The sequence below is a fragment of the Thalassophryne amazonica genome, chromosome 13 (genome assembly GCF_902500255.1).
Source record: "Thalassophryne amazonica chromosome 13, fThaAma1.1, whole genome shotgun sequence".
Lineage (NCBI taxonomy): Eukaryota > Metazoa > Chordata > Actinopteri > Batrachoidiformes > Batrachoididae > Thalassophryne > Thalassophryne amazonica.
In genome coordinates, this window is record NC_047115.1 from 87,527,102 (window position 1) to 87,546,586 (window position 19,485).

Below are 19,485 nucleotides of genomic sequence, written 5' to 3' on the forward strand. Positions count from 1 at the left end.
CGGAGTCCCACCTGCCAACAAAGACAAGTAGGACTCCTTCTTCAATTTGACGGCATCCCTTACTTACTGGGTTCAGGGATTGCCGCCGCGACAGGCACCAGAGACCCTGAGACCACAGCTGCAAGCGGCCGCATCGACATTGGAGGTGGAGAACATGGTCCACTTGGACTCCATGTCTCCAACCTCCCCTGGGATCTGGGAGAAGCTCTCCCAAAGGTGGGAGTTGAAGACCTCGCTGACAGAGGGTTCCGCCAGTCATTCCCAGCAGACCCTCACGATACGTTTGGGCCTGCCAGGTTTGACCGGCTTCCTCCCCTCCCAACGGATCCAACTCACCACCAGGTGGTGATCGGTCGACAGCTCAGCCCCTCTCTTCACCCGAGTGTCTGAAACACATGGCTGAAGGTCAGGTAATGCGACTACAAAGTCAATCATCGACCTCCGGCTCAGTGTGTCCTGGTGACACATGCACCTATGGACACCCTTGTGCTCGAACATGGTATTCATGATGGACAAACTCTGGCTAGCACAGAAGTCCAACCACTGAACACCACTGCGGTTCAGATCTGGGAGGCCGTGCTTCCTGATCACCCCCCTCCAGGTCTCACTGTCGCCGCCCACATGGGCGTTGAAGTCTCCCAGGAGAACAGTGGAGTCCCCAGTTGGAGCACTGTCTAGTACCCCTCCCAAGGACTCCAAGAAGGTCGGGTACTCTGCACTGCAGTGAGAGACCTGTCCCCAAGCCGAAGGCGTAGGGATGCGACCCTCTCATTCACCGGGGTGAACCCCAACACATGGCGACTGAGCTGGGGAGCAATGAGAAATTCTACCTCTGCCCACCGCCTCTCCCCGTGGGCAATGCCAGAAAAGTGCAGTGCCCAGCCCCTCTCCAGGAGTTGGGTACCAGAGCCCAAACTGTGCATGGAGGTGAGCCCGAATATCTCTATTCGGTACCTCTCAACCTCCCCTCACATGCTCAGGCTCCTTCCCCCCCCAGCGAGGTGACGTTCCACATCCTGACAGCCAGAGGCTGTGAGCACGGTACTGGGCCGCCGGGCCACCCGCCCTCGACCACCACCCAGTCCTCTCTGCACTCGAACCTCATGGCCCCCTCTGCAGGTGATGAACCAACAGGAGGGTGGGCCCACATCGCTTTTTCGGGTTGGGTCCGGCGGGGCCCCGTGGGCTAAGGCCCGACCCCCAGGCGCTCGTGCATGAGCCCCAACCCCGGACCTGGCTCCAGGGTGGGGCCCCGGCTCCGCCACACCGGGCGACCTCTCGGTCCTTGATATTATACTCGTCATGGGAGCTTCTGAACTTCCCTTAGTCTGACCCGTCCCCTAGGACCTGTTTGCCATGAGAGACCCTACCAGGGGCATGAAGCCCCTGACAACATAGCTCCTAGGATCATCCGGGTACGCAACCCCCCCACCACCACCACCACGATAATGTGGCAGTTCGAGTCACTTGGTGGAGAAGTTAATCAGAGAAAATGTCAACCTCCCCGCGTCCACAACGTTACAGATTCAGTGAGCGCACAGAGCATTAGCACCCCCTCCTGACGGCACTCAGCCACGGTCAATCCTGGTGAAATTCTTATGCTACACTGTCAAAGAAGTGCTCAGATTACAATAACAACAAGATTAACTTTGACCATGACTACCACCCAGAGATCCTGGCCATCAGGAAGGAGTATGCGGTGGTTTGGAGGGTCTTAAAAGGGAAGGATCTACGGTTCCGCATCCTCTATCCCACGCGGCTGAAAGCATTTCATGATGATGGACCTAAAACCTACAACTCTGTCAAGGAGGCGACAGCGGATCTTGCAAGCCGGGATTTCCTAGTGAAAGTGGTTACACAGCCGACTACACTCTAGGAGAGGCTCCACAGGTGGTCGTTGTGGTAACGTGCGGGGGGGGGGGGTGTCTGGCGCCACCGGGGAGAGCAGCAGGATTCAAGGAGAAGTTGCAGATGTTCAGACGTGAACAGCAATAGCCTGTCTTTATGAGGTCTTCATTTTGAATTTCAGATGACACTGTGAACTCAAAATTATCGTTGTGTCAGAACTGAAGGACTTCTTTTCTTTGGGTTCCCATCAGAAGCTGAAGGCCCTCTTGCTCAGGTTGCTTAAGGGGTTTTCCTTCAAAGTTCAAGGGGAGCAGCGTTGCTGGAAGTGTCATTAAAATATTAGTGTTAGAGTTATTTACAATACAACTTGGTTGGTGTGCATCATTCTGTTTTTCCTGTCAGTTTTTTGGGGGGGTGTTCTGCCTGTTACTGTCTGTCATTTACTGTTTTTCCAGGTAATCTCGTACATTACTATACAATTAAATGCAAAATAGTATTTTGAGGCTTATTTCTTTCAGTGTAAATGGGGTCTTAAACCCAGTTAAGGAAAGAAAGTGCACAGATTGCTCAACTCCAAGAGACACACTTGAATCAGACAGAGCATACTTAACTAAAAAGAAAGGGGTTTAAGCATGTGTTGCACCTCCTCTGTTAAGTCTAGTCATAAGAGGGGTGTGGCTACTCTTATCTCTCATACACTCAACTATGAACACATTTCAGAGTAAGGGATGAGGATGGAAGATTTATTAAGATAACTGGAAGAATTAAAGGCTCGGCGATTACAATCCTAAATGTATATGCCCCTCCTGGTAGCGATTGGTTATTCTATAGAAGCCTTTTCGATTTAATGTTTGACTGTCAGGGACTGATCATTTGCAGGGGAGATTTCAATATTTGATTTAATCCTTAACTAGACTCCTCCATTGTACCCACCCAAAGTAACCCTCTCATAAAGAAGTTAATATGTATCTTGAGGAGTTGGGCATAGTCGATGTGTGGCGAGAACAACTCCCTTCTACCAAGGACTATACCTTTTACTCATGTCCAAATGCAGTTTATACTAGGACTGATTATTTTTTTTTTATGTTTAAGGCAGATAAAGTTAAAGATTGTGACATATTAATGAGGGATTTATTGGACCATAGCCCCATTTCTATTTCTTTACTTATGACCGGGAAGAAATGCAATACTCTGGAAATTTAATTCACATATACTAAATGATCCAACTATTGTTTCCAAGATGAGAGAGGATATTAATGACTACCTAAAATTGACACAGGGGAGGTCTCCTCCTTTGTTACATGTAATAAGACTATGTTGTCTTTGTCATATCCACTTTAAAGGCAGTGTTGAGGAAAATTATCTCCACCACCTCCTTCCTAAAAAACAAAAAGACAATTATTTGACTTACAAGGAAAATTAAAAAAGAAACTACATGAAGATATCAGTAGTCCAGACTTGGACTATTTTTATAATTATTAATTTTGTAATTATTTTTATGAATGTTTATAAGTTCAGTGGTACGAATATTTCACGAGGTGAAAGCTGGAACATTCCATTCAGCGAGCCTCATTGAATGGAATGTTCCAGCTTTCACTGAATTAAATATTCATTCCATTGAAAGAATATAAAACATTCATTCAAAACAAGAAATGAGGAAAATACAAGGATAAATTAATGACAGCTATATACAAGAGGCCCCAAAGAATGTGATCTTCCTCAAATAAAAATACTATGATATAGGAGAGAAATCTGCAAAATATTTGGTGTATAAATTACGTAACCAACAGGAGGAAAATACAATTTACAAAATAATGCACCCTAAAACAAGAGTTATAGAGACCTAAATAGAGAAAATCAAGAGTTTTTTGAAAATTTCTACAGGGAGCGTTACTCTCGCACACTGGCTTCTGAGGAATATCTTTATCAATACATTTCTTAGCTCCTTGGATCGGCCCTTTCTTTCAGATCACCAAAGTGATGCTCTAATTAAACTCATCTCTATTGAGGAAATAAATGTAGCCATTTCTAGATTAAAAGTGGGAAGGCGGTGGGGGTTTCTGTTCTCAATTTTACCGCACCTTTAGGGCTGATCTAGCACCACTTTTATATTAAAAAAAAAAACTTTTAACTGGATTGTACAAAAGGGAGGGGCCCCTTCCTCCTGGAGAGAGACGATCATTTATATAATTCCCAAGGAGGGATATGATGTTCAGGAGTGTGGGAATTACTGCCCAATTAGTGTTCTCAAACTAGATTATAAATTATTCACTTTTATTCTTGCACGGAGATTGGAAATACGAGGTCTATTAGAAAAGTATCTGACCTTATTATTTTTTTCAAAAACCATATGGATTTGAATCACGTGTGATTACATCAGACATGCTTGAACCCTCGTGGGCATGCGGGAGTTTTTTCACGCCTGTCGGTTACGTCATTCGCCTGAGTGAGGAGTCACCCACCCTCTCGTCGATTTTTTTTTTTTTTTTTTTTTTTTTTTTTCTTTCATTGTTTAGGAATGGCTCAGAGACTGCTGCTTTGTTTGATAAAACTTTTTCAAAAACAGTAAGGCACAACTGAGTGGACACCATTCGATAAATTCAGATGGTTTTCATTGAAAAGTTTAACGGCTGATGAGATATTTTGTTCTGGTAGTGTCGCTTTAAGGACTAACCACTGCGCCTGACGGCGATCTGCGCTCCCAGGCAGTGTCATCTCGCTGTTTCAAGTTGAAAACTTCCACATTTCAGGCTCTGTTCACCCAGTAAGTCGTCAGAGAACAGAGAACTTTCAGAAGAAGTCGGCATGAGGAGCTTATGCGGACATTCCACTGTTAAAGGTCATTTTGTAATGAAAGAACGTGCGGGCAGAGTCGCATGTTGGGCCGCACCCGACCGTGGGGGGTCGCGACAGGAAAAACACCTCCGTTGGAAAACGTAACGGGCAAGTTGGAACATGCCCAACTGTTAAACAATTTCTCAGTTACTCACTTGTTGAAAGCCATCAAAAGCCGCCTGAATTTTACAAATGGTTTTCAACACGGAGGTGTTTTTCCTGTCGCGGCGCACACAGATTTGCGGCGTCGTCACGGAAACGACTCGGCGAATTTGCGTGCACGTTCTTTCATTACAAAATGACCTTTAACAGTGGAATGTCCGCATAAACTCCTCATGCCGGCCTCTTAGGAATCTTCTCTGTTCTCTGACGACGTCCTGGGTCAACAGAGCCTTAAATTAGGATGATTTCAGCTCGAAACAGCCCGACAACGGCGCCTGGGAGCGCTGCGCGACGTCCCGCTCCGTGGGAAGTCCTTAAAGCGACAGAAACACCCCATAATCTCTCATCACCCGTTAAACTTTTCACAGAAAACCAGCTGAATTTCTCGAATAGTGTCCACTCGGATATCCCTCACAGGTCCTGAAAAAAGTTTGATAAAGCAACGCGCGCCGTCTCGAGCAGCGTCTCAGACAAAGGAATTCAGCCGAGAGGGCTGGACCAGTGCTCAATCGAAGCCTGCCCACAGGGAAATGACGTCACCGACACGCGTGAAAAAATTCACGCATGCACACGAGGGTTCAAGCATGATTGGTGTAATCGCATGTCATTCAAATCCATATAGTTTTTTATATAAAGTTTTGAGGAAATTTGGATTTGGGGTAGTTTTATTAAAATAATTCAAGCTCTCTATAACGAGCCCTCAGCCTGTATTAAAGTTAATGGGGACCTTTCAGCCTCTTTTGTCTTGGAATGAGGTTGTAGACAAGGCTGCTCACTCTCCCCCCTTCTGTTTGATTTATTTATAGAGTCATTAGGCCAACTGATAAAGCAGAGTCCAAGTATTAAAGGCATTGCAATGGCGGGAACGGTCCACAAGGTAGCGATTTTCTCAGCTGACATTTTGGTTTGCCTGGGTGACCCTGAGAGGTCTTTTCCTGAACTTATGGCTACATTGACCAAATTTGGCAAATTATATGGATATAAACTCAATATTTCAAAAACACAAGTGATGACAGTCAGCTACAATGCCTCTGCAATTTTGAAAAATACATTTAATCTAAACTGGGAGAATGATGACATTAAATACTTGGGGATAAATTTAACTAGAGACCTTACAGGTCTATTCAGGGAGAACTACGTTCCACTTTCCCAAGTATAAAAGAACATCTACATAGATGGGCTCTGGTTCCCTTCTTGAGCTTGAGCTCAAGAAAACAAAGAATTAGATACCCGACTCAACTGGCTAAGGAAAAGGGGGTTTTGGCCTCCCTTGCATGAAAAATTATTACTTTGCTTCCCAAATAATCCCGCTGCTTTATTGGTGCAATGAATCTCACCAGGCAAGGTGGAAGGAGATAAGAGTTTGGCTTTTCTAAACATTTCCCTATTGATGCTGCTTTAGTTGATGGGGGGTTGATGTGTCGTCTTGAGAAAGTGGGAACCCCCTGGTTAACTCATACTCTTTGGGTTTGGATGAAGGTAATTAACAACTGTGGAATCTATAAAATGATGAGACTGTGTATGGCCCAGTCAAACTGCACACAACGATTCCTGAACAAAGGGAAAAAGTAAAAAAAAAAAAAGTCACATTTCGTTGAGAAAAGGTGGACGAAAGAGCTTTATCACAGAATAGCCTGCAAAGCAAGAGCGCAAAAGGGACGAAAGGGGAACTTAACAAAACCAAAGCTAACGATCTTGACGCTTTAAGTGAAACGTACCCGGAGCCACAGCTGGAGCAGTGTGTGTTTGCATCTCTGAGTTCCAGGACTCGGCACTGGGACGGAGCTCATAGCGCCTGAGTCCTGGAGAAACTGCAACCAGAAGCTGTGGAGATCTGTGTGCACGTCGGCTGACCACCTGCTCTGTTTCCTCGCCCAGAACAAAAAAGGGATCATGTCCATCATCATCAAAATCCTCACTGTCTGCTGTGTGCTCGCTCCAATAAAAAAAAAAAAAGCCCTCTGGTGTGCCGTGGTCACTGCTGTATCACTTTATTACGCTGCTAAGCCATATATATTGATTTATAACAGAAAACTGTCAAAACAGGGAATAAATATAAGTGTAAAGATGATTGAATATATCAGAGCAGTAAATTGATCATTGTGTGTGAACGTGCATTGACTCACATGTACGGTTATTCCCACCAGCTACAGCTAATCCACAATGTGGATTCTGCCTTCCAGAACAGCTCTTTATATAATTTTTTTTAAATTATCTACCTTTTGCCACATGTACATAAGGGCTGGATTGTCTTTCCTACACTCATATTGTTATAATTAATAAAAAATAAGCGCACGCAGGAGCTGCTGCTCTCGCTACCGCTGTGTTCAGGTACTCTCGGAAAATACACAACTTTTTTGTTGTTTCAAATTCAGCAGTTGCTTGTGGCAAAATAATTAATTGTATCTACACAAAAGATTAATTCTTCCCTAGATATGGTGGCTGAGCCCATTGAACCTGACTCTCCACCCAGATAAAAAAAAAAATCCAAGCAAGCAGGCTGCGTTGGCTCTGTAATTTCCAATGGTACATGAACACAGCACTAGCCTCAGTGCTCAGAAACTGGCTTCTGCACTGTGTGAAAACATTCAGCTGCTCCAACGAAGTCAAATTAAACAATAACATGACAAAAACTAAACAAATGATTAAAAAACATCAAGAACGACAGCAAAACAAAACACGGACGAATTGAGGTTTTCGTTGCCCTTCGTTCAAATTTTTCAACAGTTTAAAAATCCTGACGAAGCTCCAGCTGCAGGAACGAAGCTGTGTGAAGTTTAAATGATGCCATTGAAAGTCAACGAAAGTCCAGGTTTCATGTTTCGTCAGGGCTTCGTCACCCTTCATTAAGTGCCGTGTGGACTGGGCCATTAGATGAGTTGCCTATGACTCAGATTTCATTCCAAACAGAGGTGATTCCTGTTTTAAACAGTGGTCTAACACCGGGCTTACAACTTATCTCTCACACAAAGGAGTTCTATACATTGTTTTGAATTTCTACAGCAAAAGCATGGTTTCAAACGGAGTGACATATACAGATATTTTCAAGTAATATCATATATTGAACATGAATGTAAACTAGCAGAGTTCTGAGGTAGAGTCAAAGTTTTTCCTCATTATAAAATCTGTCTTCTCAGTGACTCCTTTCAAATCCATCTCCAGTCGATAGACTGCTCTATCTCTGGCTAGCAACAATAACACCTTTTATGTCAAACTAAAATGGGAAAGGGAAGCAGGTATTGTGATATGGAAATTCCAATGGACAACATCCAACTCTATGGATTGGAGGGAGTACTCCTGGAAGAACATTATCCGGTTGTTTAAGACATCTTGAGAAATATAAAGAACTAACATGACTTGTTGGGGGCAGTGTGGCTCAACAGGGGCTAATCACTACCATATTTTTTGGGAGTGTCACAAGTTGAACTTATTTTGGTGAGAGGTCAGTGACTCCTTAAGTAAAGTTTTTAACATTCAAATACCTTTTACGTTTTGAATCCTTTTACCTAGGATGCACTCCATTTATAAAAAACAAGAAGAGATATAAAAGTACTACAAATTCTTCTGGTGGCAAGCAAAAAATATATTACCAGGAAATGGCTAAGTCTATCTCCTCCCACACTGGAGGATTGGTTGGGCATCATACTGTAAATTTTCAAGATGGAGAAGCTGACCTCACTAAAAAAAAAAACAGAAGGCCTCAGTCTACCATATTTGGAAGAACTGGCTTGAATTCATAACCCCTATGAGAGCAGATTTTGTCTGAACACATTGATACTGTAATCCACCAAAAATTGTATTATTACAATTTTTTTTCCTTCATGGCAACAGTGCTTGGTAGAGCACCCAGTTTCTTGTTCCTGTACATATAGTTTACTTAAGTTGTTGAATTGTGTAAAGGTGGGTTGAGTGCTTGAGAACAAGATTGTATACAATTCACCATGTGAAACATGTTCCCTCTTCTTGGGTTTCTCCCTTTTTTATCCCTTTATCTGTTCTCGAATGTGTGATGAGTTGCTGGTCTGTAGTACTCTCTTGGGGTGAGGGACATTCCCAAGGAGACCTAGAGTCACCTGGAGGGATACTATGCACACTCTCTGGTCTCCTCTTTAAAAAAGAGAAAGGGATTGCATTCTTGTATACGAGGTCTATTAGAAAAGTATCCGACCTTTTTTTTTTTTTTTTTTTAAACCATATGGATTTGAATCACGTGTGATTGCGTCAGACAAGCTTGAACCCTCGTGCGCATGCGTGAGATTTTCATGCCTGTCGGTTGCGTCATTCGCCTGTAAGCAGGCTTTGAGTGAGGTGTGGTCCACCCCTCTCGTCTATTTTTTATTGCGAATAAATGTCTGAACGATTTGGAGCTTTGCTGCATCAATTTTTTTCCAGAAACTGTGAGAGACCTCCAGGTGGACGCCGTTCGAAAAATTAATATGGCTTTCAGGGACGATTTTATGGGGATTAAACAGATTACGGAGTGTTACTGCCGCTTTAAGGACTGCCCACAACTCCTGAGAGCGCGGCGCGCTCCCAGCCCCCATCGACAGGCTGACACCCCGCTGGAACAACCAGATCATTTCCAACATGAAAGCTTTGTTGATCCGGGACCTCGTCTGACTTTCACAAAAAGGCAGAAGATGTGGACATCAGCACTTTTTCAGCACATTCCACCGTTACAGGAGTTTTTTTCATGGAAAAATAAGCGGAGGGACGCGGCACAAAACCACCTCGGTGTTGGTCTCTCAGGACAGCTTTCAGGTGGATTTCAGACAGATTCCGGTTGCTTTCCAGTCATGTGCAGCAAAGCTCCAAATCGTTCATTTATTCGCAATAAAACATAGACGAGAGGGCTGGACCACACCTCACTCAAAGCCTGCTCACAGGTGAATGACGCAACCGACAGGCATGAAAAAACTCACGCATGCGCACGAGGGTTCAAGCTTGTCTGACGCAATCACACATGATTCAAATCCATATGGTTTTTTAAAAAAATAATAAGGTCGGATACTTTTCTAATAGACGTCGTATGCTTTGTAATTTTATACCTGCCATTTCTTAATAAAAAAAAAAGAATATCTGGATTGTTTCAGTTCAACTCAATGATGGTGCCATACGACTTCTGGACCTGACAACACATTGAAAGATGTCCTGATGTTTCGGCTGTTTATCTCTAGTGATTGACATTACTGGGATTGGCACTTTGCATTTTAGTTAATTCTCATCGCCACATATCTGAACAAATGACAATTATTTCTGTCTGAAATAGGAATGGTTTTACATTGAATGTCCTTGGTTCCCAGTGGTAGTCATTGTGCCCCCAAACGTCCTCTCCCTGTTCTGAGGGTCAGGGTTGGGAACCATGTGGTAGTGTGCCTTAATTGAGAGAGTGGTGACATGAGTTGGAGGAAAAAAAAAATGGTCACGTGACTCATGGTGCCATCTTGGGTTCAAAATAGCGTTCGCTGTTAATCTGTCTGCATGTAAATCCAGCTATTTTATTTATTTGGTGAAAATGCCGGATTGTTAGTACTGACAGCAACGCCAGTGCCACACACACACACACACACACACACACACACACACACACACACACAGTTAGTACTGACAGCAACGCCAGTGCTATACACACACACACACAGTTAGTACTGACAGCAACGCCAGTGCTATACACACACACACACACACACACACACACACAGTTAGTACTGACAGCAACGCCAGTGCTATACACACACACACACACACAGTTAGTACTGACAGCAACGCCAGTGCTATACACACACACACACACACAGTTAGTACTGACAGCAACGCCAGTGCTATACACACACACACACACACACACACACAGTTAGTACTGACAGCAACGCCAGTGCTATACACACACACACACACACACACAGTTAGTACTGACAGCAACGCCAGTGCTATACACACACACACACACACAGTTAGTACTGACAGCAACGCCAGTGCTATACACACACACACACACACAGTTAGTACTGACAGCAACGCCAGTGCTATACACACACACACACAGTTAGTACTGACAGCAACGCCAGTGCTATACACACACACACACACACAGTTAGTACTGACAGCAACGCCAGTGCTATACACACACACACACACACAGTTAGTACTGACAGCAACGCCAGTGCTATACACACACACACACACACAGTTAGTACTGACAGCAACGCCAGTGCTATACACACACACACACACAGTTAGTACTGACAGCAACGCCAGTGCTATACACACACACACACACACAGTTAGTACTGACAGCAACGCCAGTGCTATACACACACACACACACACACACAGTTAGTACTGACAGCAACGCCAGTGCTATACACACACACACACACACAGTTAGTACTGACAGCAACGCCAGTGCTATACACACACACACACACACAGTTAGTACTGACAGCAACGCCAGTGCTATACACACACACACACACACACACACACACACAGTTAGTACTGACAGCAACGCCAGTGCTATACACACACACACACACACACAGTTAGTACTGACAGCAACGCCAGTGCTATACACACACACACACACACACACACACACACACACAGTTAGTACTGACAGCAACGCCAGTGCTATACACACACACACACACACACACACACACACACAGTTAGTACTGACAGCAACGCCAGTGCTATACACACACACACAAACACACACACACACACAGTTAGTACTGACAGCAACGCCAGTGCTATACACACACACACAAACACACACACACACACACAGTTAGTACTGACAGCAACGCCAGTGCTATACACACACACACAAACACACACACACACACACAGTTAGTACTGACAGCAACGCCAGTGCTATACACACACACACACACACACACACAGTTAGTACTGACAGCAACGCCAGTGCTATACACACACACACACACACACACACACAGTTAGTACTGACAGCAACGCCAGTGCCATACACACGCACACACACTTAGTACTGACAGCAACGCCAGTGCCACACACACGCACACACACTTAGTACTGACAGCAACGCCAGTGCCACACACACACACACACACACACACACACGTGCATGTGTCTTCCTCCATTTTTGGGTGATTTTAGCAAGCTTCGTTATCAGGTGTCAACATTGATTCCTGTTTCTGTGCTGATGTGATATGCAGTCTTGGCTCACTATAGAGAGAATTCCAGAATCACAGGTACATGGACAATCTGTTACAGAACAACCAAATCTGGCACTGTACTGGAAAATTAGGTCACAGACAGACAGACACACACACACACTGCATTAACAGACTGTTGTCTTGCTGGGGTGATTATTGGCTGATCTGTGGATCCAGCAGATCAGGAAGCTTAATGCTTTCAGAAGGCAATCCAAGAATCGCTCTGAGCAGCTGACGAAAGCTCCAGCTCATTATTCTCAGAAAGAAATGAGGTGTGTGTGGTGGTGGTAGGTGGGGGTGGGCAGACCCAGTTAGATCTCAATTATCAAGAGTCTGTAAACTATATATATATATATATATATATATATATACAGTGAGGAAAATAAGTATTTAAACACCCTGCGATTTTGCAAGTTCTCCCACCTAGAAATCAGGGAGGGGTCTGAAATTTTCATCTTAGGTGCATGTCCACTGTCAGAGACATAATCTAAAAAAAAAAAAAAAAAATCCGGAAATCACAATGTATGATTTTTTAATAATTTATTTGTATGTTACTGCTGCAAATAAGTATTTGAACACCTGTGAAGATCAGTGCTAATATTTGGTACAGTAGCCTTTGTTTGCAATTATAGAGGTCAGACGTTTCCTGTAGTTTTTCACCAGGTTTTCACACACTGCAGCAGGGATTTTGGTCCACTCCTCCATACAGATCTCCAAATCTTTCAGGTTTGAAGTTTCAGCTCCCTCCAAAGATTTTCTATTGAGTTCAGGTCTGGAGACTGGCCAGGCCACTCCAGGACCTTGAAATGCTTCTTACGGAGCCCCTCCTTAGTTGCCCTGGCTGTGTGTTTGGGGTCATTGTCATGCTGGAAGACCCAGCCATGACCCATCTTCAATGCTCTTACTGAGGGAAGGAGGTCGTTTGCCAAAATCTCGCAATACATGACCCCATCCATCCTCCCTTCAATACGGTGCAGTCGTCCTGTCCCCTTTGCAGAAGAGCACACCCAGAGTATGATGTTTCTACCCCCATGCTTCACGGTTGGGATGGTTTTCTTGGGGTTGTTCTCATCCTCTAAACATGGTAAGTGGAGCTGATTCCAAAAAGCTCTATTCTGGTCTCATCTGACCACATGATCTTCTCCCATGCCTCCTCTGGATCATCCAGATGGTCACTGGTGAACTTCAAATGGGCCTGGACATGTGCTGGCTTGAGCAGGGGAACCTTGCTGCCCTGCAGGATTTTAAACCATGACAGCATCATGTGTTACTAATGTAATCTTTGTGACTGTGGTCCCAGCTCACTTCAGGTCATTGACCAGGTCCTCCTGTGTAGTTCTGAGCTTTCTCAGAATCATCCTTACCCCACAAAGTGAGATCTTGCATGGAATCCCAGACTGAGGGAGGTTGACAGTCATCTTGTGTTTCTTCCACTTTCTAATAAATAATCATAACAGTTGTTGTCTTCTACCAAGCTGCTTGCCTGTTGTCCTGTAGTCCATCCCAGCCTTGTGCAGGTCTACAGTTTTGTCCCTGGTGTCCCTAGACAGCTCTTTGGTCTTGGCTATGGTGGACAAGTTGGAGTATGATTGATTGTGTGTGAACAGGTGTCTTTTATACAGGTAACAAGTTCAAACAGGTGCAGTTAATATAGGTAAAGAGTGCAGAATAAGAGCGCTTCTTAAAGAAAAATTAACAGGTCTGTGAGAGCCAGAATTCTTGCTGGTTGGTAGGTGTTCAAATACTTATTTGCAGCAGTAACATACCAGTAAATTATATATAACAAAAAAAATCATACATTGTGATTTCCAGATTTTTTTTTTTTTTTTTTTTTTTTTTTATTTATTTAATATTATGTCTCTCACAGTGGACATGAACCTTAATTGAAAATTTCAGACCCCTCCATGATTTCTAAGTGGGAGAACGTGCAAAACCGCAGGGCATGAAAACATGAAAACAGCTGCATGAAGGCCAGATGGGACAAATGAAGTACAACGGGACTCTGTCCGGCAGCTTCCCTATCTCAAATGGCGTCAAACAAGGTTGCATCCTCGCACCCACTCTGTTCTCCATCTTCTTCAGCATGATGCTTCGTGAGGCCAAAGAAGACTTGACAGACGGCATCTATATCCGCTTCAGAACCGACGGAAGTCTGTTTAACTTGCGGCGCCTTCTGTCCCACACTAAGATCACAGAACAGCTAATCATGGAGCTGCTCTTCGCAGATGACTGCGCCCTCGTCGCCCATACGTAGCAAGCCTTGCAGCACATTGTCAACTGTTTTGCTGAAGCAGCAAGAGCCTTCAGCCTCACCATCAGCCTGAGAAAGACAGAAGTGCTATATCAACCGGTCCCCCATACAGCATATACCCCACCCCAAATCAACATCGAGGGTACCAGCCTGAATGCAGTAAAGCACTTCACGTATCTCGGTAGTGTTATCTCAAACGATGCATCTGTTGCCAAGGACCTAGACAGTCGCCTTGCCAAGGCCAGCAGTTCTTTTGGTCGACTCTCAAAGAAAGTCTGGCAGAATCATGCACTGCGCCTTTCCACAAAAGTGCAGGTCTACAGAGCCATTGTGGTCCCTACCCTCCTGTATGGAGCTGAAACCTGGGTTCTGTATCGCCAGCAGATCAGATTACTGGAACGCTTTCATCAGCGTTGTCTCCGAAACATCTTCGGGATCAAGTGGCAGGACTACATCTGAAATCAATCAATCAATCAACTTTTTTTTTTATATAGCGCCAAATCACAACAAACAGTTGCCCCAAGGCAAATGAGGACATCCGTACCAGAGCCAAATTGCCCAGCATGGAGTCTATTATACTCAAACAACAGCTTCGTTGGGCAGGTCACGTAGCCAGGATGGATGATACATGCATGCCGAAATGAATTCTCTTTGGCGAGCTCAAGGAAGGGAGACGAAACCAAGGGGCCCCCAAAAAGCGCTATGAGGACCAGCTGAAGAAACAGCTCTCCCTTGCAGGCATTCAGCATCAGTCATGGCAGCATCTTCCTACAGATAGACTCAGCTGGCGTTCCAGCATCAAATCCGCTAGCCTGAAGTTTGAGGCAGAAAGAAGTGAGGCCTCACGCCAGAAGCGTCAAAGACAGAAAGAGCGGGCAGCAGCACAAGCCCAGCCTACTCAAGTGTTCATTTGCGCCAAGTGTAACAGGTCTTGTGCATCCCGCTTCGGACTTTTCAGCCACCAGAGGGCTTGTAGAAAATAAACTAAAAAAAAAAAAAGGCCTTCCCACTATCCTCGCAAGCGAGGAAACTGCCAACAACAATAATATTCTGTTTTTATTTACATTTTACACAACGTACACAATGTCCCAACTTCATTGGAATTGCGGTTGTAATATGCTGTAGTTTGGTAAAGGAACAATAATCTGAGCTGCACAGAGCTGCCATCAGACCCATTAGCACTGTGGGACAAAGCGTAAGTGTTAACTTTTAAAAGCTTATAATGTTTTTAATACATTGCAGTGTTTTTATTTTCAACAGGTTGTCCCAGTTTAAAGAGGAGCCCAAGAGTTTTGTGGGTGCCAACTTGAAGAAGGTAACCAGACTGAGAGGCTGAACACATATCTGATCTGCTTGCTGTTTCTGCCCTGTTTTTCTTCCCTTTTGCTCTCATGGTTTTTTCATTCTTGTGCTTTTCTCAGGTTTGTTTAATCAAATTAATGGGGTGAAGAATGCAGCATATTTTTTAATGTTAAACAACATTAATGTTGCATTCCGAATGTGTAGCACTACACTATTCATTTTACTCAGCATTTCCAGAACATTTTTCAAACTTTTTTAGTATAACTTTTGCTAAAATATCTAAGCTGTTTGAAAATTCTCATTTTCTTTTCATTTGCTTTAAAACCTCATGGTTTGTCCCTTTCACCACATCCTGTCATTCATTCATTCATTCACTTATTTTATAAATGCAGTATAATGAAAGTTGATTATCATCCATAGTATTTACTTAATTTTTCCTATCATTTGGAAAATAGCCTTGGGTGTGGTCATGGCTAGTGTTTAATCTGTTAAAATGTTAAAATATCTGATAAGGCCTTATGACTACTTGTTATAGATCTAAGGGCTAGTGTTGTTCTTGAGAGTTGTCCAGAAATTCAAAACCGTCAAGTAAAGTCAAATGTTGAAGCATGTGCTGGTGCTGTACTTTGCCACATCCTCACCACCACAGAACCACCTTGGGTCCTGGATGGTAATCATTCGGGCACACAGCCAGTCCAGTCCCACATCTCTAAAATGACCATCTGTCTGCCACAGCCAGGTGAAACATTTAAGCACCTGCATGCTGGATCATGCACACAGAAGCTGGCCACAGGGCCAAAATGATGAAACAGACGCTTCCTCACAATGGAAGTGATGGTCCTCATCCTAGTCTCTCTTCGTACCAGCTCGTTTTATACAAAGTCACTCCAGTGGCACCTAAGGATCTTTTGAAGAGACCTAGTACTACATGGATTCAGTTGTATCTTTACTGTGGATCCAGAAAGTATTCACAGCACTTAGCTTTTTACACATTTTATGTTACAGCTTTATTCCAAAATGGAGTAATCCCCCCCCCCCCAAAAAAAAATTCTACTCACAGCACCCCATAATGACAGCATGATTTTTATTTATTTTTTTTTTACATTTTTTGCAAATTTATTAAAATAAAAAAGTACATAAGTATTCACAGCCTTTGGTCAAGGATGATCAGTGAAGACAGGGTGCACCTGAGCTCAGTTTTTGAGCTTCATGGTAAAGCCTGTAAATACTTATGTACATGTGATTTCTTAGTTTTTTATTTTTCATAAATTTGCAAAAATCAAACAAAAAGACTTTTCACATCATCATTATGGTCATGCTGGGCTTTGAACCAAGGATCCTCTGGTCTCAAGTCCAGTGCTTAACCACTAGACCATCACCTCCACCATGCTGAGGGCTGACATAAGGTGAATGCAAAAAATTAAATTAAATTAATGTTTAATTTTTTCGGTATAGAGCACAGGACACAGAATGTACACAGTTTTTAACTAAGTCTACGCAACACTCCTCTACTGTATGTAAATCTACACAACACTGCACTGCTGTACACCAAGCCTCCACAATTCTACACACCAGGGCAAAAAAATCCTTTTATTAGTACATACCTGGATTGATAGATTTTATTAATCTTTGCTGGCATTGAATCTTCAAAACCCCTTAAGAAGAAGAGGCGAGCCAAGCCTCCTCGTTCAGAGAACTCCTCATGGACAGATCACCAGCGAGAGTACATGTTCACCATTCAAATCTCAGACAGATCACGCGTGCGACTACCAGATGAAGCTGTGCTTTGCTTTCACCTCCTCCGGTTCTCTCAAGATTGTGGAAAGTTAAATAAAGTCCATTAACTCCTGCTCACGGACAGACCGGCAGCAAGAGGACATGTCCACTATTCAGTCCTCATGTACGGAACACGTGCGCGATTGCCAGCTGTGGAGCAATAAAGCACTTTCACCTTCTTAAGTTCTCTCACGATTGTGGCACATTAAAAAAGTCCATTAACTCCTGGACATAATGTCTTCTGACTTTTTCAAATCTGTCAAATTCATCAGTCTGTAGCATCATGGAGCTAAACCTCTCCCTTTGGGCACAAGGTTTCTCTCTCTCTCCCTCTCTCTCTCACTCACTCTCACTCACTCACTCCCCCTGCATGCAACAATGCAGCCGTGATGAGGCAGCAGCTTGTCTCCCGCTGTACGTCTGGAAACATGAGTGCTGTTCATGTACTGTTTTGACAACGGAGCGCATTTCTACACAAAAAAAAAGTGGACAGAAAAAGAGCCAGGAAAAATAGTGGCAAGAGATACATACATGGGAATAAGCAACTGAAAGCAAGACTAGGAGCGTAACCACACGTAATCACATAACAGTGTACACAGGAACGACGCCAAAGCTGCGCAGTTTTCCAGCATACTCTATATGCATCACAACGCAACTGCAAGTCTGGTGTGAAACGGGCTTTATGTGCATTAGCTGAGGTGCCTCCCCGTCCGCCAGAAGCACCTTGGTGTTGACCGAAAGTCCTTCTCCATGGTTGCTCCAAATTCAAATTCAAAATGTATTAATTTATATAGCGCCAGTTCGCCACGAGATCACCTCAAGGCGCTTCACACAGCATAATAAAAACAGAAAAAACTGAATACACACAATAAAAAGACAAAACCATAAACGAATACAAGAATAAAACCACATCATAACACTAATGATAAAACAAGGAAAACAAATGAGTCTTTAAACATGATTTAAAAGTTTCCACAGTATCCAACTGTCGTATGTGTGCCGGGAGACTGTTCCACAGAGCTGGGGTATGGAGAAAACTCTGTGACCGGCAGACTTTTTATTCACCCTGCGAATACAGGGCCCGAGCTGGTACATAGGGCTTTACCAGGTCAGCCAGATAGGGAGGTGCAAGTCCATTAACAATTTTATAAACTCATAACAGTAGCTTAAAATCCGATCTTGCAGCAACGACAAGCCAGTGTAAGGATGTCAAAATAGGCATAATGTGGTCAACCTTTCTGCTTTGTGTCAAAGTCTGGCAACAGCATTTTGAACCAGTTGAAGACCCCTAATACTGGACTGCGGGAACCAGAAAATAGAGCATTACAATAGTCCAATCTAGAAGAGAGAAATGCATGAATCAAAGTCTCAGCATCAGCCATAGACAGGATGGGACGAATCTGCCCTATTTTGGAAGCTTAACTATATATGGAAGAAAGCAGTCCTCGTAATATCTCTAATGTGGAGGTCAAAAGACAACATAGGATCAAAAATTACCCCAAGATTCCTCACTTTAGCTGTATGATGCATAACACACGAACCTAAGCTAAGCACTAGCTGATCAAATTGATGCTGATGCCTCGCTGGACTGAGAACCATAACTTCAGTCTTAAGCCTGGTTCACACGACAGAATTTTAAAATTATCTTTAGGTTTCCAAAACCTGAGAGACCACACACGTGAAGATAAAAAAAAAATCATAGCTCTAACAGGTTTGGTCGTACAGTGTGTGGTGTTCAGCCACACGGTAAGGACAACAACACCACACACGAACAGATTTCACACACCAACATTCTCAGGTCAGACAGGAAATCTCGCAAAATCTCTCGAGATTAAACGTGACTTCAGAGTAAACAAACGGAGATACTTTTGGACTATTTAAAACAGATGGAAAAAAACAATACAAAAAGAAAAAGAAAAGGCATTCTTTAAAGGAGTGGAGACAGCGCGACCACCAGACTTTCTGGTAAGTCAGAACAGCTGTTTTGATTTTATTTTCTGCTCCGTACATCCGTCACCTCACTTTCTGATTGGCTGCATGTCACATTCAGCAGGCTGCGTGCTTATTTTGGTCAGAAGACACAACACACGCTGCGATATCGGGCCAAAAAAA

At 43.7% G+C, this 19,485-nt stretch overlaps 1 protein-coding gene across 1 annotated transcript in view; it reads left to right on the plus strand.

Annotated features, from left to right (window-relative positions):
• Positions 1 to 19,485, plus strand: part of gbf1 (golgi brefeldin A resistant guanine nucleotide exchange factor 1) — a 580,908-nt gene that overhangs the window by 284,431 nt on the left and 276,992 nt on the right. Inside the window, 1 exon segment of the mRNA XM_034185226.1 lies at positions 15,556 to 15,610. Within this exon segment, the coding sequence (XP_034041117.1) occupies positions 15,556 to 15,610 (55 nt within the window).